General features: G+C 38.7%; 1 protein-coding gene across 1 annotated transcript; it reads left to right on the top strand.

Annotated features, from left to right (window-relative positions):
- Nucleotides 1-2,544: 2,544 nt before the first annotated feature.
- On the top strand, nucleotides 2,545-6,696 carry LOC138955308 (uncharacterized; the record flags this gene model as incomplete). The annotated part of the gene is given in 3 exon segments (XM_070326932.1): nucleotides 2,545-2,667; nucleotides 3,970-4,068; nucleotides 4,622-6,696. A coding segment is annotated over 1 exon segment (762 nt). The 3' UTR covers nucleotides 5,500-6,696.
- Nucleotides 6,697-25,522: the final 18,826 nt, after the last annotated feature.

The raw sequence follows: 25,522 nt of genomic DNA, 5'->3' as shown, positions 1-25,522 counted from the left end.
TATTTAAACTGCATCAGCATAATTATCATGGCAAAGCTTATCTACAATCATTAACCTACCCTAGAGCTTGCGTATCAAGATAATATATTCTTGGAATTGTCATACGACTGAGAGTTAAAGATATGGGCGTCACGATGGTCACACTCAGACAGGTTCACATGAGGTTATTTTCCCTGGTCCTCGCAGTCCGAAGTCTATGATATTGTCCAGTGACACGTTGTCCTGCTGGCAACCAGCTCCGCGTGCTTGGGCATGAACGGTCACAAAGAAGACCATTAACTCTCATATACTGGCTGTGTGAAAGCTATTCAGGTCAATAACAGAAAAACCGTGTACTTCCTCACTGCAGCCCTGGGAAGCTTTTTAATCCTGTCCCACTCAATTATCGGGATGTTCCTGTGGTAGCACAACCTCTTGTTTAGAGTACACTATGCACCATGTCTTTGTAACAGAGAGTTGTAATGTTAATTCGTAAGGACGTCCTTTCCTGAAACAAAGGAAAAATTGGATTACAACGCTGCAGTGTCCTCTGCCCTGGATTGTAGCTTCTCCGTCGTAAATCAGCAGTAGATAATATGAGGGTACTGTGTTCAATTGGAAATCTACCATCACCTTATCTGTCTTTTGCACTGCAGACACTAAGGCAAAAAAAAAAGTGTTTACGGTAACATAGGCCAACAAAAATAGGGTTGGTTGGTTGGGATTTTTTTTCTCCCCCAAAACCATATTTTTAAGTTATTTTGCCCAAAAACAAAGACTTTTTTGTAATTTTTATTTTTTCCTTTTTTTTCCCAAATGCCAAAAAAAAAGTCTAGGGTCGCGCGAAAAAATACGGTCGGTCAGGATACCATGAACAGACTATTTTTTGTGTGTGTGGCCTAAGCAATAGGTACCTGCCATGTGGCCACTTTTTCCACTGCTGTCCTCAGTGTTATACTTTTCATCAAGACTTGTCACCATGCCGAGTGGATCTAAATTCGGAAGTCGCCATGTGGCTGAGGCATATCTGACATAGCGTCGATCTTCTTGTAGCTTATCCTCCTTTCTGAAACAAAAGGCAAAATGCGATTAGTTGTGATGACTACAACCTACACAAATATAAACAGTGTTTTGATACTGAATGGTCGGGTTATACAAGCCACTTTACCTATGCAGCATGGGAACCCTACAATATGCGAAACATATCAACTGACTGCAGCAGCCTGGTTCTTAAAATAATTCTGACGGTCAACACAGTCAACACACTATTCACAGTCCATTTGTTTGGACGACTGTCGTTGTCTCAAAACTCGCATTCTACCTGCTGTCCAAAAGAAGCTAATCTTACGTTGTGCTGCCTTGAAAGAAAATTCCAACAAAGACAAGGAAGCTGTTGCAATGTAAGTTTACCAAACTTTAGCGAATCATGATCGTGCGTAAACAGCAAACAGTACAATCAAAGAATGAAACGCGATACAGATCTATAGATCTAGCATTCAAAAACTGTCTTTCAAATTTAAGGAAGTTGTTGCAAGGTACCAAATTTTACAGACAGAACCTTGACAGAGAATGTTTTGAAACTGGGGCAAAATCGTAATAATTTTGACTTTGAGAACAGATTCATTCCGTTTCCTTATATCTGCATGTTCAAATAAATGGTGGACAGTTTTAAACGGGCAGAGTAAACTTGAGACTCAACTGCAAGTTTTGAAATTCACATAAATCGAACCAAGAACAAAGACATCCAAACATTACAGGCACTTCAGATCAACTCATTTCACTAGACCTCGAGGTGACTGCCTAGCACTGTGTTTGATATCCGTGTCTGCTGAAATAAAAAGAAATTAAACAGAACGGATTATCAGTAGGCTTAGGACACGTTGTAAGAGTGGGAGACACTAGATCTGTCTGTACTTACCGGGGACACGACTGCCAGATCGACACTGCGCTTTCGACAGCTCATCCTCGCGCAGACACTGGAAAAACGCTGTGCAGATCAAACTGTAGGAAATCTCCTTTGGTATCTTCTTTATCTATTTTTCTGGAGCTAAGAAACCGAACAATGTGAAATCGTCTTCCCCGAATCGGCGAATGCAGAGGTGAGAACTGAAAAGTGAATCTATACCACAATCCTTCACGCGACCTGACCTGATCTTGACCCCTGACCTGGTCTACATACCACACACGACATAAACCAGTCACCTGCTTTTACCCCCCCCCCCCCAAAAAAAAAAAAAAAAAAAACCACCACCCGTTTTCTTTGGATATACACTTTAACTAAACACATGCCGACGAAATTTTGATCATTGCTTCAATACTCTGAAGATGTTGCTTGGATAATAACCAGGTGAAATTAGTATTTCGGTGTTCAGTCAAATGTTAAAGTTTCTATCACATACGCACGCACGCACGCACGCACGCACGCACGCACGCACAGACAGACAAAGTTTACCATCGCATAGGCTACACTTACGTGAGCCAACAAGTACATGTTTATATACAATGAAAACGGAAATTAAGGTTTTCTTATTTTATCTTATCTGACTCTTTTCTGAATGATTCCAGACAGCTATGCTGAACCGAAGAAACAAAAACTACTTGACAATGAACACAAAGAGGAACACAGGAAAACAGTTCAGCAAACACAGGTCAAAAGGGGCAAGAAACAAAGGACAAGAACAGAAAAAGGTTAGTGCCCGTGATATATGTTTGTATCCATTCCTTTCTTGCTAGTATTATGACAAAATAGCAGTACTATTTTTCAGCCTATGAAACAGACATTTTTTCTTCTCAATGTCATTTTTTTTCTCTCTCTACGATTGATTCTCTTTCTTCATGATTTTATTTGGTTTATCATACACATCTCAACATACATTCCGAGTTCCTAAAGGGCCGTTTAATACTTTGATGTATATATTTGCTATTTGTACATGTATGACTAAATATTTTAACGTTGACTGGGAATCGAGATGAGGGTGTGATGTATGAGAGTTTTTGAGTATGATATCTCTAGAATTACTTTCTCTCATTTTTTTTTTATAAATGTCTTTGATGACGTCATATCCGGCTTTTTGTGAAAGTTGAGGCGGCACTGTCACGCTCTCATTTTTCAAGCGAATTGGTTTAAATTTTGGTCAAGTAATCTTCGACAAAGCCCGGACTTTGGGATTGCATTTCAGCTTGAAGGCTTAATAACTAATTCATGATTTTTACTCATTAAAGTTGTCATTAAAATCGAGTTTTTGCAAACAGATTTAAAATTGATTGCATCGTATTCTTCATCAAATTTTGAATCTAAAATTAGTAAAAATACATACATACGTCATATTTACTCTTAAAATGTGATCACAATTAAGGAAAATAGGTTAATTAGTACTACGATTATAACTTAAGAAATCGATCCAAAAAGGATGTGATCTTATTCTTTATCATTTCCGGATTCCAAAAACATATAGATATAATATGTTGTATTCAAAACAAGCTCAGAAAGAAAGAAAAAAACACACCCAGAATAGGTGCTTTCCTGCTTGCTGCAATACGCTATTTAATTATTCTTGCAATCAGTTTCATTTCGTGTTGCATGCGAAAAGTGAGCGACTTCCTTGCCGCAGGGATTGACGAAGCTGTTTTGTCTTGGTTGAAAACATGCAGTGCGTTCAGTTTTATTCTGTGTGTTCGTCAGATTGACTAAATGTTGTAATTTTGCCTTACGCGACTTGTATTTAGTTTTGGGCTTGATGATATGTACTGTGTTTTCAGAGGAAATCAAAAAACCATTCATATTTGTTTTCAAATCCATATTCTTCTGGGTATTCATTTTCAATTATAGAATTTTACAAAACATGACCTTTTGTCACTGGGCTATATACAATCGTTAATACTCAATAATAGCAGAGAATATCTAAAAGCTGCATGGTCACCTGCAGAGGTGCATGATTTCAGTGACTGATGGGTCGTTGAGGTGACTTAAAGGACATGCTCTATTTACAGATGACAGTGGTGAACCAGCCGCACCTGAGCTTTCAGACCATCGAACAAAGAGTGAGAAGACGAACAAGGAATATCAAACTAAAGACACCCCGTGTTCAAGTAATCATATTCCAATGCTCTCTATCTCTTCCTCCCCCCCCCCCCCACCCCCCTTTCTCTCTCCCCCTCTCTCTCTCTCCCTCCCTCCCCCTTCCTATCTCCCCTCTCTCCCCCTCCTCTCTCTCTCTCGTCTTCTCTCTCTCTCTCTCTCTCTCTCTCTCTCTCGCCTTCTCTCCCTCTCTCTCTCTCTCGCCTTCTCTCCCTCCTGCTTTTACGAGGAAGGCATGCAGTTCAAGCGTCGGCAACGGCAACCTTGCAGTCTCAGAACACAACAACATTATGATTCGAAATGTTTGTGTGTGTGTGTGTGTGTGTGTGTGTGTGTGTGTGTGTGTGTGTGTGTGTGTGTGTGTGTGTGATAGTGCATTCATGCGTGCGTGAGTGTGGTAGTGTGTGTGTGTGTGTGTGTGTGTGTGGTAGTGTGTGTGTGTGTGTGTGTGCGTGCGTGCGTGACTGTGTGTGTGCGCGTGTGTGTGTGCTTGATTGTGTGTGTGTGTGTGTGTGCAACTATACTCTGATGATCTCATTGACCAACCCTAATTGATACCACCAGGCCAAGAGCCGACCTATCCATGTCTGGACCCTGCGCCAACCAGCATTTCACGCATAGATCTCCCCTCGTCTGACATCATCTCTCTCTTGGTGGACAGCACGCTGCGTCTCGTCTTCATGGCCGACGTTGAAAACGAGAGTATCAAGGTCACTGATCTCTCCTTGAAACTTATATATGAACTGCGTCTTGGCTTTAAACCTAGGGGTTTAGCGTTGAGCTTTGATAGAAAACAGCTTTATGTCACGTCACAGGAAGAATGCAAGATAGTCGTTATTGATGTCGAAAACAAGCGTGAACTCGATGGATCGATTAACACATCGAAACCTTACTGGGGAATTGGTACATGGGATGACAAGACCCTGGTAGTCAGTTATAGTGGTTATAGTGGGAAACACGGAAAACCTAGTGTTGACGTCATCACTGTATCGGGGCTGAAGGTCACAGTCATTAGAACCCTTTGCACCCCTGACGTACTTGAGCCTCACTACCTCAGCGTTCATAGTGGGAAGGTTTTCATATCAGATCGGCACCATGACAAAAGCTGCGTCTACGTTGTAGACTTAATCACAGGTGAGTTGACCGAGACACTGAAACACGCTCTGCTGCAATCGCCGTGCCAGGTGTGCACTGACCATGGGGGTAACCTGTACGTGGCCAGCCATAAAGGTCAGTGCGTGTTGAAACACTTGACCGCGAACAGGCAGTGGCTGGAGGTAGCGAGAGGGCCAACAGATAATGCCCACCCAAAGTGTGTCAGTGTGGCGGGCACCAGGTTGCTGGTCAGCTGGGGGAAGTTCGGAAATGCTAGCTCGGTGTTGCAGGCTTACAACATGTCACCAGCGTCTTCAGTTCAGCTGGGGGTAGTTCGGAAAAGCTAGCTCGGCACTGAAAGCTTACAACATTTCACCAGCATTGTTCAGTCTGACTACTAGGGGGTTCAGGGGGAAGAGGAGAGGAGGAGGGGTGCGGGTTGGCACAGTCGGCTCAGTACTGAAGGCTTACAACCTTCCACCTCTCAATCAAGTCCCTGCCAATTCCGCCGGCTCACTTAGACGTTGTCGGATAGGGTGACGATCTAGCAGTTGCTGAGATTAAGCAAAAAATGATGCTGAGTTGACTTGAGGGGCTAGGGTAACTTGTTGAATCTTCGGGAAGAAGTGTGTCTTTAATCTAAAAGTAAAATTAAAAACATATACAGAACGTTGATGTTTACAGACTAAATGGCCGAGTTTGTTATTTATCATCCTGTAATTGACAATGCCTTTTCCTGTTACACTTCATTCAAACAATACATATCTATAAAACTTATGTCAAAGACTGGAAAAGAATGTTACTTGCTTTTTAAAAATAATTTTTTTTATTATTAACTTTGTTGAAAATGATTCTATATAGCCTTAAGCCTGTCTTACACTGTGCCGAATATCCTTACGAATATGAAAATGTTGTATTCGGCCAAAAAAGAGACGAATGGACAGGAAAAAACAGAAAAATCGACGGCTTACGAATCCTTGAGAATGTCATACGAATGGTTGCGACTGCTTGCGAATGTCTACCGATCATTGCGATTGTGTACGAATCCATATAAGGATCTATTACGAACGTTGCGAGTGTTGCGAGTGCTTGCAAACATTTTACGAATAAAACGAGTATGCAATTTGCATTGTTCGTAATGTTGCTCTTACACTCTGGCGAATTGCCCTTGCGAATAGAATTCGCCAATACCTCGTAATGATCAGGACATGGTCGCAAGACATTCGTAAATGTTCTTAACAATTCGCCACCATTCGTCTCTGTTTGCGAACATTAGCAACATGCTCCTAATATTCGCAATGAAGTTATATTCTGAGTGTTTCGCAACGTACTCGTAAGTATTCGCAAACCATTCGTAATCATCGTAAAGGTATGCGTAGCGCTCGCAAGCATTCGTAAGGATTTTATTCGTGCACATTTTGCCAACATCTTGCGAATGGTTGCGAATTCATTACGAATTTCTCAGGAATGTTTTGACCATTTCTTCCCAATTCATAAGAATGTTGCGAAAGCCTTACGAATGCTTGCGAGTGACTGCAATTGCTTGCAAACGTCTTGCATGCAACTAAACGGCGATTTTGATGCGTATGTATTCTCAATGATCGGAACACATTCGCAAGCATTCGCAACTATTTGTAAGACATTCGCAAGGATTGGTAAGGCTTCCAATTTTCTATATTATTCATGTCCATGTGTCTATTTTTTTGCCGAATACAACATGTTCATATTCGCAAGGATATTCGGCACAATGTAAAGACAGGCATAACGAATGGTTGCGAATGGCTTGCTAGCGCCACGAATACATTGCGATGATTACAAATGTCTTGCGAGTACTAACGAGTACGTTGCGAAAAAAATAGCAATATGACTTCCTTCGAATATTAAGAGCAAGTTGCTATGTTCAAAACAAGAGACGAATTGTAAGGAATAGTTAAGAATATTTACGAAAGTCTTGCGACCATGTCCCGATCATTGTGATCTATTGGAAAATGCTATTCGCAAGGGCAATTCGGCACAATGTAAGAGTAGCTTTAAAGTTTAGTTGAGAGGAGTTTTGAAGTAAATGCTTGGAGAAGGAAGTGCACTGTTGACATATCATACTCCCCCAAAAGCGGCGTATGGCTGCCTGAATGGCGGCGTAGAAACGTCAATACACGTAAAAACCCACTCGTGCAAAAAATATGAGTAAACGTGGGAGTTTCAGCCCATGTACGAAGAAGAAGAAGAAGAAGAGAAATAGCTCCCATCTCCCCCCATTCCCCGTCGCGATATAACCTTGAATGGTTGAAAACGACGTTAAACACCAAATAAAGAAAGAAAGAAAGAAAAGAGAAATAGCATACGCCTCTGGTGTGCCAATGCATGTTCTTGAAGGCGATTTGTGTTTGTAGTGTATACTTTTGCTTGAACATGCTTTTGTGTGTAGTCGTGTTTTTTTCAATAGCCTGTGAGATTTGAAATAAAGAAGTACAATAGCGTTATTGGTGATATTGTTCAGAAAGATCAAGTCGGTTATATTAAAGGCAGAAAAGTATCTACAATATTAAGGTTAATTGATGATGTAATCGAACAGTCACACGAGTTAAATCAACCTGGCCTGTTGGTCGCAATTGACTGTGCTCAAGCGTACGATAGTATTTCAAAATAGTTTATTATTAAAGCCTTTCAAAAAGTCGGGTTTGGGCCAGAATTTGTTCAATGGGTGACTGTGTTAATGAACGACACGGTTAGCTCAGTGCAGTATTGTGGATGGTTGTCTGATTTTTTTTATGTGAAAGCCGGGATTCGTCAAGGGTGCCCGTTTTCATTTTTGGCCTTTGTACTGGCCATTGAATTGTTGGCATCAAAAATAAGACAGTGTAGACGTATTAAAGGAATCTCGTTATGGAACAATGTTGATATTGCAACTGTTATTAAAATTGCTCTGTATGCAGATGATATCACCCTTTTTTTTAAAGGATGAGATTGATATGTATTATGCACTTGAAATAATGAATGACTTTTCTAGCTTTTCAGGCTTAAGGATACATTAGAGAACTAGAGGAATACCCGGCTTCGCCGGGGTGAATCGCGAGACAGAGACAGACAGCGTGGCGGTTCACCACAATCACCTTTGAAGGCGAAGTCCTGTCAAACGGGATTGAGAATTTTAGAGCTTAATTCTTAGCCCTATATTATCTGCTGTGGCTTCTCAATTGCCAGAACATACAGACAGACAAAAGCCGCTAGACCACATCACAAACAGAACTCTACAATACACAGGTTTTTGCCCACACACACACACACAAACACACACACACACAGAGAAGCCGTATATATATATGCATATCTGTATCTATAAATATATAGAGATAGGTGAGAGTGTATTTTTCGCGTGGCTATAAATTGATTCGACCTTTTCACTTTGACAGTAAGAACAACTTACGGGTGCAAGGGAAGCGTTGTGGACAGCGCAGTGGACAGCGCAGTGACATTCTAAAAATAGTAATAGTAACTTACAAACGGGAAAGCCACACGAAGGAAGGGAGATAAACGCCAAACACTGGAGAAGATAAGGAAGAGTTACTTATAATGGTGAAATGAACACAAAAACCAAAATCAGTTCAGCGCTGCGCGCTGAGAGCACGTGTTGAAATATCTCATCGATGATATTGTGTCCGGGGTGTAGCTGAATACGGTGTCCAAATTTGAAAAAGATCCAGCGAGAACTTTGGCGTTGTGATGTGGTGTAGCGGCTTTGGTGTGTCGGTATGGGGGCCCGGGTAGCTGAGGTGGAACCAAAATCGGTTCAGCGCTGCGCGCTGAGAGCACGTGTTGAAATATCTCATCGATGAGGTTGTGTCCGGGGTCTCTCTGAATAAGCCCACCAAATTTGAAGCAGATCCATCGAGAACTTTGGCCGTGCATCGCGAAGACACAGATACACAGACACACACACAGATACACAGACACACACACAGATACACAGACAGACACAAGTCGTATATGGCCAGGAATCTGTCAGTGTGTCCAAAAAGTGTTACACAAACACCATTTTTTAGACTTGCTTTATCTTATTAATGTTGTTGTGGGTAAGAAAGGAGATGTGGTTTTTAGCAGAATAAAACTGTTTTTATTGGTATGGGCCACCTGGGGCAGTTAAAAACCCGTTATAAACCGTTATTTTCTAATTTTTCACCGATCTTTATGAAATGTTGTGGTTAGGTTGGTTGTCCCTAACTGAATTTCAACAAGAATAAAAAGTTGATTTTTGGCAGTTAAAAAACCGTTAAATCCCTTTTTTTCACCAATCTTTATGAAATTTTGTGAGTAGGTCCGTTGTCCATAACTGAGTTTCAATACGTACTTTTCAGAAGAAAAACAAGCTTTTGTCAGTTATAAACCGTTATTTTCTAATTTTTCACCGATCTTTATGAAATGTTGTGAATTTCAACAAGAATAAAAAGTAAAATTTTGGCAGTTAAAAAAACGTTAAATCCCGTTTTTTCAGGAATCTGTCAGTGTGTCCAAAAAGTGTTACACAAACACCATTTTTTAGACTTGCTTTATCTTATTAATGTTGTTGTGGGTAAGAAAGGAGATGTGGTTTTTAGCAGAATAAAACTGTTTTTATGGAATGGGCCACCTGGGGGGGGGGGGGGGGGGGGTCAGTAGGCCTATAGTGTCTTGAGCACTTAAGGGGAGGTTCTAGCATGGGTGAAAGCGATTTTTCCCAAAAAATGTGATTTTGGGGTTCTTGCAATAATGGGTAGATAAAACATTGTATAGTATTGTGGTGGAAGAAATTTCACCAAATCATTAAACTGTTAAAATGACAGTTTAACCGCCAAAAAACACTCTGCTCCTTGTTTCTTGGTCCCTAATCGTCGGATTTACACCAACATTGGCACAGTGATCCATTGTCCCTAACTAATCTCCAATACAAACTTTTCAAGAAGAAAAAGTTAATTATTGGCAGTTAAAAAAAACTTTATAAACCTTTATTTTCTAATTTTTCACCGATCTTTATGAAATGTTGTGGTTAGGTTGGTTGTCCCTAACTGAATTTCAACAAGAATAAAAAGTTGATTTTTGGCAGTTAATTCACCAATCTTTATGAAATTTTGTGAGTAGGTCCGTTGTCCATAACTGAGTTTCAATACGTACTTTTCAGAAGAAAAACAAGCTTTTGTCAGTTATAAACCGTTATTTTCTAATTTTTCACCGATCTTTATGAAATGTTGTGAATTTCAATAAGAATAAAAAGTAAAATTTTGGCAGTTAAAAAAACGTTAAATCCCGTAAGATCTACTTTATTCATAGGTTTGTGTGTGTTCGTTTGTAAGAGCAGTGAGTGATAATAGCATGACGTTAGGCTTTTTGAGCTAGCATCGTGGCTTACGCGCTTAGGACGAGGATGTTAATGACAAAACCAGGAAATCCCAACAAAGTGTCTGTGCATCAGTCATTCCTGTCCCTTTTCTAAGTTACACACACACACACACACACACACACACACACACACACACACACACACACACACACACACACACACACACGCACGCACGCACGCACACACACACACTGAAAAAAACATATGCAAGCATCAACATTTCAACGAGACAAACCCAATGCTGGTGTGTCGAAGGAGACAGCCACAGCGGGCTTGTTCGAATCAAAGTATCACACTTCAGCGTATTACCAATACCTGTCCCAATATAGACCAGTTGGTCTAAGAGGACGTTAAACCCAAATAGTCAGTCAGTCTCTCTCTCTCTCTCTCTCTCTCTCTCTCTCTATTCCTGTCACCGCCCTCAATCTGTGCCTTGTACAATGAACTGGTAATTTTATTTAAGTTTATTTTATTTAATTAATTTCATTTAAGTTTTTACCTTGTGTTTTGTGTTGAAAAATAAATACATACTCCAGAATTGACAAAAAGTGTCTTGTACATTTTACGTGTTCTTTGTAAAATATTGCCCCAGCCCCTCCACCTGTGAAGAAAGGACACCTGTCTAATAGGGACACCATTACCATACCCCAAGGGTGTCCTTTAGAGACAGGTTTTACTGTACTGCCGAACAACACTTTTCTTCCAAGTTCCATTGTAACGAAACACTTGCCTGAAATTGTAATGTCTTTTATACACTTAAATACCTGCCCACAGATAAAATGGAGCCACAACCCCAAACCAAATATAATATCCCATCTAAAAAAAAAAGTCACATCCCCAAACGCAAAATAATTAACCCTATAAACTGCCGGATGCAAATTGAAACACATTGTTTTCATTAGTTTTAATTATATTTTGCCTGAGGAAAACAAAACAGCCTGAAATGGACTGGGTGGTCGAGTGGTAACGCACTTGCGCTCGGAAGCGAGAGGTTGCGAGTTCGAACCTGGGTCAGGGCGTTAGCAATTTTCTCCCCCCTTTCCTAACCTAGGTGGTGGGTTCAAGTGCTAGTCTTTCGGATGAGACGAAAAACCGAGGTCCCTTCGTGTACACTACATTGGGGTGTGCACGTTAAAGATCCCATGATTGACAAAAGGGTCTTTCCTGGCAAAATTGTATAGGCATAGATAAAAAATGTCCACCAAATACCCGTTTGACTTGGAATAATAGGCCGCGAAAAGTAAATATTCGCCGTAATGGCTTGAGGTTTACTGGCCGATGTGAATGCGTTATATATTGTGCGTAAAAAATGTCTGTTTGTCTGTAAAAAAAATTCAATTTCAAACGGCAGAAATTAATATGTAAAGCGCGGAGAGCAACGGTTAATTGTGGTTCGCGCTATATAAGCTCTCATGATAATAATAATAATAATAATAATAATAATAATAATAATAATAATAATAATAATAACAAGTCGCGTAAGGCGAAAATACAACATTTAGTCAAGTAGCTGTCGAACTTACAGAATGAAACTGAACGCAATGCAATTTTTCAGCAAGACCGTATACTCGTAGCATCGTCAGTCCACCGCTCATGCTCGTGGCAAAGGCAGTGAATTTGACAAGAAGAGCGGTTTAGTAGTTGCGCTGAGAAAGATAGCACGCTTTTCTATACCTCTCTTCGTTTAAACCTTCTGAGCGTGTTTTAATCGAAACATATCATATCTATATGTTTTTGGAATCAGGAACCGACAAGGAATAAGATGAAAGTGTTTTTAAATTGATTTCGAAAATTTAATTTTGATAATAACTTTTATATTTTTAATTTTCAGAGCTTGTTTTTAATCCAAATATAACATATTTATATGTTTTTGGAATCAGAAAATGATGGAGAATAAGATAAACGTAAATTTGGATCGTTTTATAATTTTTTATTTTTTTTTTACAATTTTCAGATTTTTAATGACCAAAGTCATTAATTAATTTTTAAGCTACCACGGTGAAATGCAATACCGAAGTCCGGGCTTCGTCGAAGACTACTTGACCAAAATTTCAACCAATTTGGTTGAAAAATGAGAGCGTGACAGTGCCGCCTCAACTTTCACGAAAAGCCGGATATGACGTCATCAAAGACATTTATCGAAAAAACGAAAAAAAAAATCGGGGATATCAATCCAAGGAACTCTCATGTAAAATGTCATAAAGATCGGTCCAGTAGTTTGGTCTGAATCGCTCTACACGCACGCACGCACACACACACACACACACACACACACACACACACACACACACACACACACACACATACACCACGACCCTCTTTTCGATTCCCCCTCTATGTTAAAACATTTAGTCAAAACTTGACTAAATGTAAAAATTAGATAGCATGACTAACCTACCTCCCTAAGAATATTTGCAATTGCCAATGAGCTTTGATCATATAAACTAAGAATGTCACAGACCTATGGGTAACCAAGCACCACTAACACCTACACAAAACCACCACCCCCCCAAAAAAAAATTCAACAACATTCGATTTTCGACTGAATCATTCAGGTACGAATACTTTTTCCTTTCAAACATTGTTTTTATCATGTTTCGTAAGAAATCACTCGATTTATAGCAGTTTCATTCTCAAAAGTGATGTACGTTACTATTTGGATGACGACCATGCACACTTTACCCGTGGGGCTGGGCTCGTCCATCTCGCACGTAGGTGTGAAAGTCCTGTTGTCATTGATAGATCATATGCAAATGACCAAGGGAGACTAGTTAGGTCACGCTTGTCACAACATCTCGGCAAAACGAGAACGTTTTATATTGGTTATAAGTAATTTTTCTTTACACAAAATCAACAAATCGTGTCGATTTTCACGAATCACAGACAAAGCATGCATTGCAAGCAATTTTTTAAATATTATTTTAGACTTAGTAGACTGTGTGAACCTCGAAATCGATCTTTGGCGGCCATCTTACATTTACCGCGGACTGTACGACCGTTTGACTGACCGATACCGAATTTACACAAGGATAATAACGTACATCGCGCATCACTTTTCCAAGCGAAATGAACGAAGTTGGCAGCTCCGTCGAGCTCATTTTTGGTCTCATTAAACACTGCATTCATTTCCTGTCTGGTTTGTATGAAGGATTTACCGGTCGCGCACGTGTTCGGAGTACAGTTCTTACAAAACTGAAAGCACCCAAAATCGCGTAACGCTTTTTTCTCCAGAATGACTAGGTAAGGTTGGAATCACAAGTCCGTTATTCATTGCTTACGGCATAAATTTGCCACCATGTTATACCAAAACGTTCGTCCATTCATCCTCTTTCATCCAACACAAAAATGTTCTTGGCAAAAAACGTTTATTAGAAGCAGGAGCCTGCCAAATAATTCAAGCGGGCTCTTTCCTTCTTTCGACGCCATGACAGATTCTTGGCCATATATAGAAGTCTGAGGCGATGTGGTTGGGTAGTAGAAAACATTGTGATGAAACATTTTATAATTTTGTTTGGAAGAAAAAGTTGAAGATTTTGGGTGTATATTTTTGTAATGATAAGAGTGCTTCTTTGGTAGAAGATAACTGGACTGGAAGAATAGGGAATATTAAGCGATTGATTTGTGCATGGGAGAAGCGAAATTTGAGCATTGTAGGGAAAATATGTATTGTGAAAACGTTTTTAATTTCACAATTTGTGTATATTATGCAAGCGTTTGTATTACCTGACTGTGTTTTGAATGAAGTCAATACCTTATTGTTTAGATTTTTGTGGCGAAAAAGATATTGTAATCGGAAGGCCTTTGAAAAGGTGAAAAGAAGCGTTTTATGTTTTGAAATTGAAAAAGGTGGTTTAAAAATGATCGATATTAGGCAAATGCAAATTTCTTTTTTATTACAATGGGTTTCACAACTGACTACATCAAATGAAAATGATAATTGGAGTTTCACTCCAAAGATGATGTATTTGCGTTTTGGAAAGCATTTTGAATGTTTCTTATCGAATGTAAACAGTGCAAGATTTAAAGGGTTAGACCTAGTGAAATCACACTTTTGGAAAGCAGTATTAAAATATTGGCTGGATAATAACCACTACGATCGTGGGACAGTCGGGCCGACTTTATTATGGAATAATGCATGCATAACGTATAGTGGCAAAGTTTTATTTTTTGAAAGTTGGATACAACGAGGTGTATTGGTATTAACTGACATTGTACGTTCGGGAGACATATTATCATATCAAGACATATATGTGATTTGATTGGATATTCGCCAAACCGAATTCTTGAATATAATGTTGTAAAAGCTGCTGTGTCATTATTTATGAGGAAAAATGTTGTAAATATGACTGATGATGTTTGTATTACCTTACCACTGTTTAACGGCAAAAATGTGTTAAGTGCCAGAGATTATAGGAAAGAGATTATTAATATGAAAACAGATGTACCATGTTCCGGAGGATTTTGGAAGAGAAAGTTTAATGTAGAAATTGATGAACGATCTTGGATAGTTGCCTATCAGTCAACACAAGAGACTAGACTAAGAGTTTTACACTGGAAAATTATGCACAACATTTATCCGACCAACATTCTCCTGTGTAAAATGAAAGTAACGGAAACTATAATAAATGTAATTACTGTTGTGATGTAACTGATTTCATTGAACAATTCTTTTTTGAATGCCTGGTTGTATACAAATTCTGAAAGTTTATTGAAGAATTTATTTTTCGTACTTTTGAAATTAAGATTGTTTTGAAAGTTAGTGATGTTTTATTTGGTATGCATTTTGTAATGGTGAAAAAGGCAACTATGTATAAATTGAACCACATTATCTTAATCGGAAAGATGTGCGTTAGTATATATAAAAAAACAAATTCGTTTTTACCGTTGGAAAGTATTTTTAATAGGCAGTTACAAATAAGAAGCATTTTTGTGTGAGTGTTCGAAGAACAAAACGTTAAAAAAAGTTAGCTTGCTGTACTCGATAAGTTGTATTTAATTCATTGTATGAGATATTGTTAATTGTTGTTATTTATTTGAATAAAAAAATTTGAAAAAGAAGAAGTACAATAGCTAGCGTAGTGTCTTTTTTTCTTGGTTGAAACCGTCCAGTGTACATATTTTAATAATTATGTTTAATGTAACGTATTACTTTCTGATCATTCAGTTTTCCATTCGTTGCAGCATGCTTACATTTGCTATCTTTTTATGTTTGTTGTTGAATGGATACTGTTGTTTAAAAAAAAAAGATTTAGAGGAGCTTTGACAATCCCCCCACCCCAAGAAAGGCTTAAAATGTGTGTGCTGTATGACTGAAATACACAGTAGGTGAAAGATGATAAACAACGCGTGTGTTAATCATGTGTGTGCCTGAATAGAATAGAATAATCTTTTATTGCCACAAAACCTTAAGGTTTATACGGCACAACCCAAACAACAGAAATAAAAGAAGAATCATTGTTTCTTCTTCAGAAAACAGTCATGTACATATTTACCAAGCTGTAACTGAAGTGTTTCATCATGTATCAATTGACTAGGTAAATTATACAAGTGTATGGGATTATTTATATGTTTCATTAATTCATTTCTGATATCATTATATGCAATGCATTTGTCTAAAAGATGCATTTCATCCTCCAATGTCCCACACTTTAGACATAGTCTGTTCTCTTTTGGTATGTTAGTATATCTCCCCGTTTCAATGTTCAAGTCATGAGCACTTATTCTAAGTTTACACAATGCTTGCTTGTATTTTGTATCTGCTATTGATAAGTATGCTGCGGTTTGATAACCTTTTACTGCATTTTTGTAACAAAATAATTTGGATGAGCTATTTACTTTTTCTTTCCAATATTTTATATATTTTGCTTCTAATTTTTCCGATATTATATATCTTAATCTTTTTATGCTAAATGTAAACTGGTTATTCCAAACGGGATTTAACCCTAACGTTTGTAGGCTCTGTTTCACAAATGATACCCATGGATCATTGTCTTGTGAATTTCTATTATATGATCATATATTACTATACTCTCAAATGAGATGTCTTCGAAAGGTCTAAAATATGTAACCAATAACTAATGACATAACATAATATTATGTTCAAGGTTATTGGGAATCTTCCTAATTCTCCTAAAGCTGGAAGCAACATAGCTTTCTTATGTACTCCCAAAGTCTCTTTGCAGAATTTGTGAATGAATTTTTTCGTGATGAAATTTATTAGATAGACATTCTTTAAATAAGTCAGAAAGGTTTAATTTTTTCATTGTTTCTAATCTGTGTGGGAACCATATTTCTCCACCATATGTTGAAATAGGTGTTGTTAAACTGTCATACATTTTTAATATGATATTAATATCAATTTTAGTTCTTTGAAATGTCCTACGAAAGGCATGAAGTGCCTTTGTAGCCTGTTTACTTAAATGTTCCTGTGCTCTAATTAAACTGCCATTTTTGTATAAAATTACTCCTAAATATTTATATTCATCAGCAGTTTCAATAATATTTTCTCAACAGCGAAAAAAAAAGTTTCAACTTTGGGTCCGTTTTGGTGAATATAACTACTTTAGTTTTTTCTCTATTGATTGCTATTCCCCATTGTTTGCAATACTCATGTAGATGATTGAGTTTTCACTGTAGTCCTTTCTTTGTGGTTTAGAAAATAACTAGATCATCTGCATATAATAAACATGGAATTCTATAATGCGACTTAGAATCAATTTTTGGTGAATCATTATCCAACAAATTTTGAGCGATATCATTTATAAATATGTTGAATAATGTTGGGTTCAACGTACTACCTTGATGTACTCCTTTTTTAATTCATCCGAAGATTTAGCTCTAATTGTCGCATTTGTGTACATGTTTTTGATAATATTGCAACATTTCCCATGTATTCCTATTTGGGATAGTTTAACGAACAATGCCTCATGCCATACATTATCAAATGCTTTTTGGAAGTCAACAAAACATCCATATAATCTACTATGTTTTACTTTAATAGCATGGTCGATAAGTTTTTTACCCCCCGCGGGTTAGGGGGAGTCCCATATTGGTTGGGACTAGAAAGAATTTACCCGATGCTACCCAGCATGTCGTAAGAGGCGACTAACGGTTCTGTTTCTTCTCTTCTTTTGTCTTATTTCTGCCTTACCAGTCCTTTCACCTATATTTCCTTCCAAGAAAACTCTCCCTACTTTTCCCTGCAGTTTTCCAATTCTTTTCTTGTTGTCTTATTTCTACCTGACTGGATCCATCACCTTTATTTCACTTACCAAAAGTCTTCTTTTCCACATCCTTATTTCTCTGCACCCCGCATGTCGTATGAGGCGACTAACGGATTCTGTTTCTCCTTTAACCCTTGTTAAGTGGTTCTTGTATAGAATATAGTCAATGTTTGTAAAGATTTTAGTCAAGCAGTATGTAAGAAATGTTTAGTCCTTTGTACTGGAAACTTGCATTCTCCCAGTAAGGTCATATATTGTACTACGTTGCAAGCCCCTGGAGCAATTTTTTGATTAGTGCTTTTGTGAACAAGAAACACTTAACAAGTGGCTCTATCCCATCTCCCCCCCTTTCCCCTATCCCATCTCCCCCCTTTCCCTCGTCGCGATATAAGCTTCGTGGTTGAAAACGACGTTAAACACCAAATAAAGAAAGAAAGAAAGATAAGTTTTTTTAAAAATATATATTTTTTTATACCCCCCGCGGATTAGGGGGAAGAATTTACCCGATGCTCCCCAGCATGTCGTAAGAGGCGACTAACGGATTCTGTTTCTCCTTTTACCCTTGTTAAGTGTTTCTTGTATAGAATATAGTCAATGTTTGTAAAGATTTTAGTCAAGCAGTATGTAAGAAATGTTAAGTCCTTTGTACTGGAAACTTGCATTCTCCCAGTAAGGTCATATATTGTACTACGTTGCAAGCCCCTGGAGCAATTTTTTGATTAGTGCTTTTGTGAACAAGAAACAATTAAGAAGTGGCTCTATCCCATCCCCCCCCCCCCCTTTCCCCGTTGCGATATAACCTTGAACGGTTGAAAACGACGTTAAACACGAAAAAATTATTGGGCTGTAATTGCAACCTTTTATGTTAAAATTGCTCCATTTGAAGTTGTTAAAAATCTCAAGTTGTGTCAATAAAGCCTTATTTTGTAACCAAGGGCAATAACAGTCGTCTGGTAGCGCCAACAGTTCACAATTCGAACGTGGTTTTTAGATAGTTAGATAGTTAATAACCTTTACTGTGACATGTGTTATGCTGTGACTTTTGTATGTTATGAGCATACACAACTTGTTTGAAATCTGAGGCAAAATTCTCAGTAATTCATGGACACATGTGCACTGTATTACCTTCCCTTGCGTGTGTAGCTCTGTCCCGTCTTCTTGTGTTTCTCGCTTTTTTCCCCTACTTTTCACGTACATATATGACAAATCACGCGTCGCAGAGTCAAAATAAAGTACTCTTTAATGCGGAGACACACAAGCTTCTTCTTCTTGTCGTTCGCTGTTAGATCGTCAGTCCGGACTGCAGGGCGAAACGTGCTGTCCTGAACACACAAGCTTCTTCTTCTTGTCGTTCGCTGTTAGATCGTCAGTCCGGACTGCAGGGCGAAACGTGCTGTCCTGAACACACAAGCTAATTTGCTTGACAATGTTTGGGAAAAAATGGTGTCGGGTGTGTAAGGGTTGTGAAAGAGTGAATACTCTTGCTTTTAGTAAGTCAAACTTTCCCACGTGACAATATAGGCCAGTCACTAACAAGGGGTGTGTCTATAACACGTGGACAAGGAGCACATGTAGAAAGTTTGCCCCACTAAAAGCAAGAGTAATTCAACCTTTCACATCCCAAACAAGCCCGACAGAGCTATTTCCGGAATGTGTCTATTCCCAAGAAAACCATGTTTCTGTCCTCTTTATCGCTTGTGACCCGCGGGGCACGAAATCAAATCAGGACCGAGAAGATCAAAATTAAGTCAGACTCAGAGATGGTGATGTCCCATCCCCATGCACCCTCTTTACCCTCCTCCCCCCAAAATCGTCCGAAACAATTAGACAATAGGTTGCAGAAGCTCCGGGTTGCGTGGTTGCATTGTCCATCGCTGCCACTTGGACGGTCCGCACAGAACGAGGGAGAGAGTCTTCAGGTCAGTTCCAGCCCCGAGACACTGTCCTGTGGGCACGTGCATGATGACTCCGCTCGTCTGCACAACACAACAGAATGCAGGACAATGCAATATTATGCAATATGTTCGGCACAACAGAGTAGAATGCATAATAATGCAGTACATTGCAATATTATGCAAAAGGTTGGGCACAACACAATAGAATTCAGCACAATGCAATACTGTGCAAGACTTTGAGCACAACATGATATAAAGCAGAACAATGCAGTAAAATGCAATATAATGGAAAAGGTTCGGCACAACAGAATAGAATGCAGTACAATGCAATACAATGCAATGTTATGCAATAGGTTCGTTGGTTGTTGATTTGTAACGTAATTTCATCCTATTCGGCTATGCGGTAGCGATTAAATATTATTTCCTTTCTCTGAATATATGATGGGCTACAATAAATGCTTCAATGTATTGCAATGAACAGAAATCCAATGAAAATGCAATGCAATATAATACGATGGCATACACAACAGTGCATTGTCATATGATACACTGTAAAGGAATCCAATGAAAATACAAAGCAATACAATATAATGAAATGCAATACAATGCAATGCGAGCCCATTAATAGCTATGAAATGCAGAACATATTGTATTGCAATATTGTGCAATACAGTACAATGCAATACAATGAAGTACAATGTACACAATGCAAAGGAATATAATGCAATACAAAGCAATGCATTAGAATGACATGTCATGCAATGCACTAAATGCAATACAATCAAATGCAATGCAACCAAATTTGATACGAGGCAATACGAAACAATATATCTGCACATTATTATTAGTTATCGTTAGATTTGACTGCGATATCCAGATTTATCAGTGCCAATGTCGAGAAAGCTGAAATCATATCAGATCGAGGCGTGAGCCGAGATCTAATATGATTCAGCCTTTCGAGACATTGGCACTGATAAATCTGGATATCGCAGTCAAATCTAACGATAACGATTTTATCGCATTCCATTTCGGAAGAAGAACCCAGTAACCCCAGTCTAAGAAATCGGTCAAGAGCAAGGGAGGCTACTGCCATGTTGGAAATGTTGGATTGTCTGTTCCTGCTTTCACAACTTTGCTGCTATAACTTTCATTTTTCAAATACTCTTTCGTTTTCTAAGACGTAAATAAGGCATCTAAAAACAACAAAGAAAAGAAAATTATTGTGTAAACAGATCACACAAAAAAGGTTCAGTGGAGGAACACGGAACAGCCTTCGCGGTTACTTGCAGACTTTTATACTTCAAAGGCTTTAATTTGGCAATTCTAAACGATGGCAGGAACTGAAGTGCCCCGGACTGTATCAGTGAAGTCCTCTGGCTCATTTTCTGTGTTGAAGACAGCTTCCAGTTCTTCGTCGTTATCGACGGACTGCAGTGTTGATAATTTTGTCGAATCGCCAACTGCAGACGACACAATATTACAAGACAACTTTCAAAGATGGCGTCTTCCGATAGCCTTCGTGACTGTTTTGAAGCTGTTGAGGTTTTTGTGTGGATTTTGCATGGCTATGACAAAGAGGGGTGGGACAGTGATTCATGCTGGAGCAAAACGTTAAAATCGGCTGCTCATTTCCAGCCGTTACGTGAGTGATGAGCGCTGATACCCTGCAAGAGAACTCGCTTCTCGCTCCAAAGTTCAGCTTGTTTACGGCTGTTCCAGTCGCCTCCCTCGGTAAGATTAAAACATACCATTCTACTACTTCTCTGTTAAAGGTGGGTGGAAAAAGTGTGTATTTATTCATTACACAGCTTAATCTTGCTGATGCAATTACTTTCTTTTTATAAATTTGCGCTTTAAAATAATGAGAGACTTGTGTTTCCTTCAAGTGAGATTTTTTTCTTCAAATTTACAATTGGAAAACTACTTCCTGCCCGATATCAAATTCACTAGGAACTTCCTGCGCGATATCAATTGATATACAGTTCTTAGTTGACCAATGACAACATGTGTTTTTGTCATGTGATCAGTAAAAATGCGATAATATACGTTATTTGCGTTTTTGACCAAAATATGACATTTTACACAGATCGAGACAGTCATTGTTTTCCGAGACCGCGCTAGCGGTCGAGGTGAACAATGACTGTCTCGATCTGTGTAAAATGTCATATTTTGGTCAAAAACGCAAATAACATTTATGTATCGATCGAATTCCTTTCAGTTACTGACTTTGTTGTTGTTTTGACGATTGAACGAGCACACACACATGCAATCAAACACATGACGTGTGTTTTGTAGTTCCCTTGAAGTTTCGGTCAACCTGAAACGCCCAGATATGAAGTTTTGTAGGCCTCTGACGTCACATGACTCAAAGAATCCAATGTCCAATCGATACATTACCTGTTTCGAGGTACATTGTACAAACATAATCATTTAATTTCGTTCGTCGCATATAATAAATATGCAGGGTAAATATCGGCCGGAGGATATCTTTTAAGGCATACTCCTTCCCCCGGAAACCGAACGGCTCACCGTCTCAGATCAGGCCAGGCTTTAACACGGGATAACACCATACCCCTCCACCTGGTCACAATTCAACACTCCGATAGCTTGCTGTGGTGAATTGGATTTGAGATGATTTTACAAAAAATCGTCTATTGGTTTTTGCGAAATAAATTCATAAAAAATCCCACTGTGCACAGAGAGAACACAGGGTGTAGATTTTGGGAATGTAACGAAGTGGAGGGGTGTTTTTATATTTAGTCAAGTTTTGACTAAATATTTTAACATCGAGGGGGAATCGAAACGAGGGTCGTGGTGTATGTGTGTGCGTGTGTGTGTGTGTGTAGAGCATTTCAGACTAAACTACTGGACCGATCTTTATGAAATGTGACATGAGAGTTCCTGGGTATGAAATCCCCGAACGTTTTTTTCATTTTTTTTATAAATGTCTTTGATGACGTCATATCCGGCTTTTCGTGAAAGTTGAGGCGGCACTGTCACGCCCTCATTTTTCAACCAAATTGGTTCAAATTTTGGTCAAGTAATCTTCGACGAAGCCCGGGGTTCGGTATTGCATTTCAGCTTGGTGACTTAAAAATTAATTAATGACTTTGGTCATTAAAAATCTGAAAATTGTAAAAAAAAATAAAAATTTATAAAACGATCCAAATTTACGTTTATCTTATTCTCCATCATTTGCTGATTCCAAAAACATATAAATATGTTATATTCGGATTAAAAACAAGCTCTGAAAATTAAATATATAAAAATTATTATCAAAATTAAATTGTCCAAATCAATTTAAAAACACTTTCATCTTATTCCTTTTCGGTTCCTGATTCCAAAAACATATAGATATGATATGTTTGGATTAAAAACACGCTCAGAAAGTTAAAACAAAGAGAGGTACAGAAAAGCGTGCTATCCTTCTTAGCGCAACTACTACCCCGCTCTTCTTGTCAATTTCACTGCCTTTGCCATGAGCGGTGGACTGACGATGCTACGAGTATACGGTCTTGCTGAAAAATGGCAGCTACTTGACTAAATATTGTATTTTCGCCTTACGCGACTTGTTACATTTAGTCAAGTTTTGACTAAATGTTTTAACGTAGAGGGGGGAATCGAGACGAGGGTGTGGTGTATGTGTGTGTGTGTGTGTAGAGCGATTTAGAGAAAACTACTAGACCGATCTTCATGAAATTGTACATGGGAGTTCCTGGGTATGATATCCCCAGACACGTTTTTCATTTTTTTGATAAATGTCTTTGATGACGTCATATCCGGCTTTTCGTGAAAGTTGAGGCGGCACTGTCACGCTCTCATTTTTAAACCAAATTGGTTGAAATTTTGGTCAAGTAATCTTCGACGACGCCCAGACTTTGGTATTGCATTTCAGCTTGGAGGCTTACAAATTAATTAATGAGTTTGCTCATTAAAGTTGTCATTAAAATCGATTTTTCGCAAACAGATTTAAAATTGATTACATCGTATTCTTCATGACATTCTGAATCTAAAAATATATACATATGTCATGTTTACTCTTAAAATGTGATCACAATTAACGAAAATAGATTAATTAGTCTTACGATTAAAATTTAAGAAATCGATCCAAAAATGATTTCATCTTATTCTTTATCGTTTCCTGATTCCAAAAACATTAACAGCTATTGTGTTTTCAGCGTAGCAATAGGGTCCGATATTTAGACGAGACAAGTATAATGCCGACGAGTCGAAGACGAGTCACATTATACTTGTTCGAGTCTGAATATCGGACCCTATTGCTACGCTGAAAACACAATAGCGATTATATAGCTGTTATGACCTTGATTTGTTGTTCCAAACTTACAAAATGACAGTTTTTGCGTCGATGCGTTGATCTCAGGTTTTGATAGCAGACACACTTCTTACGCGCATCATGTTCGCGCAGACATGCACACCGCTACACGCTTTCTGACTTTGGAAGAAAAACTGACTCCAAGTGCATTCGACTTCACAACACAGTTGTTGAAACAGCTTTAGTATGCTGTTGTCGATAGAAACATCGCCGTGGTACAGATGGGTAAACCGGAATCATGCGTCGGCCATTTTTCTCAATATGCTTTTGGATATTGAGAAAAATGGCCGACTTCCGTAGCATTATGCTTTGATAATCGGAAGAGCCCATCCAATCACAGCCCCCGAATTCCCCCACGTGTTCATCAGAATAGCTATATATAGATATGATAGGTTGTATTCAAAACAAGCTCAGAAAGTTAACACGAATACAGAAAAGCGCGCTTTCCTGCTTGGCACAATACGCTACCGCGCTGTTCTGGCGTATGCATATCACTGCGTTTTGCACGTGGGAGGTGAGCGATTTTCTTCTCGCGGGGATTGATGAAGCTGTACTGTCTTGGTGAAAAAAATACAGTGCGTTCAGTTTCATTCCGTGAGTTCGACAGCTTGACTAAATGTAGTAATTTCGCCTTACGCGACTTGTTTTCTTCTCATGTACGTACGTAAAAGCGTGTCCATATCTAAACATAACTGTTTACACGGGAAGGAGTGTGCTTCAAATGAATGAACTACATCAACCGATTTTATTACTGCAATTAAAATATATATTACCACTGAGATTAAAAGCAAGCTGTCGTCGCACGTGCCGCTTTCTAGCCCAAAATAGAAACTAGAGTTTTTGTGTGTGTCTGAATCATACAATGTTTCCCTGGCAATTTGGAACAGCGGTCTGATCGAATTTTTTTTAATCTGTTAGTGACGTCTCCAAGGATGAAATATCTCAAGTTAATATATCTATCTTAGAATAAATATTTATAGCTTAAATATATGATTTTGATATGTTTAATGTCTTACTTGAAGGTGTCAGTTACGAAAATTTCAATATTTAATATCATTTATTTCAAAGTTCAATACATATTTGTTTTCTTTTGTGGGAGAGTGGGATAATGTGGGAGTACGCGGAGAGGAGAGAAGGAGGGGGGGGGGGTGAAGGCGATGTAATAATGATGCCGTGAAAACAGACAACGTCATTTAGATACCATCCCGCCCTCATTTTGAGTGTGTAAAAAATACGGTTTCATGTATGATTATTTCTGCAGACTCCAAACACTCCGACTGTCTTCCATAATGGTCCTGCCTGAATCAAACGTATGACTCGCAGACATGACAGTGGAACACCTCCTCCAACACTGTCCAATCCACCAGAAACTACGAGCAGAAACATGGCCTGCGGACACACCAGTTCAGGAGAAGATCTTCGGCACCCTGCGGAGTCTTCGCTGTACTGCAGACTTCATCAGAAGTTCCGGAGTCCCTGTCTGAGCGATCGAGAAGAAGAAGAAGAAACGTATGACTGTATCTTTCCATTATGTACCCTTTGACACAC

This window comes from Littorina saxatilis, unplaced genomic scaffold, assembly GCF_037325665.1.
Source record: "Littorina saxatilis isolate snail1 unplaced genomic scaffold, US_GU_Lsax_2.0 scaffold_1544, whole genome shotgun sequence".
NCBI lineage: Eukaryota > Metazoa > Mollusca > Gastropoda > Littorinimorpha > Littorinidae > Littorina > Littorina saxatilis.
The sequence above is the reverse complement of the archived record's forward strand: the minus strand, read 5'-3'. Positions and strand labels throughout refer to the sequence as shown.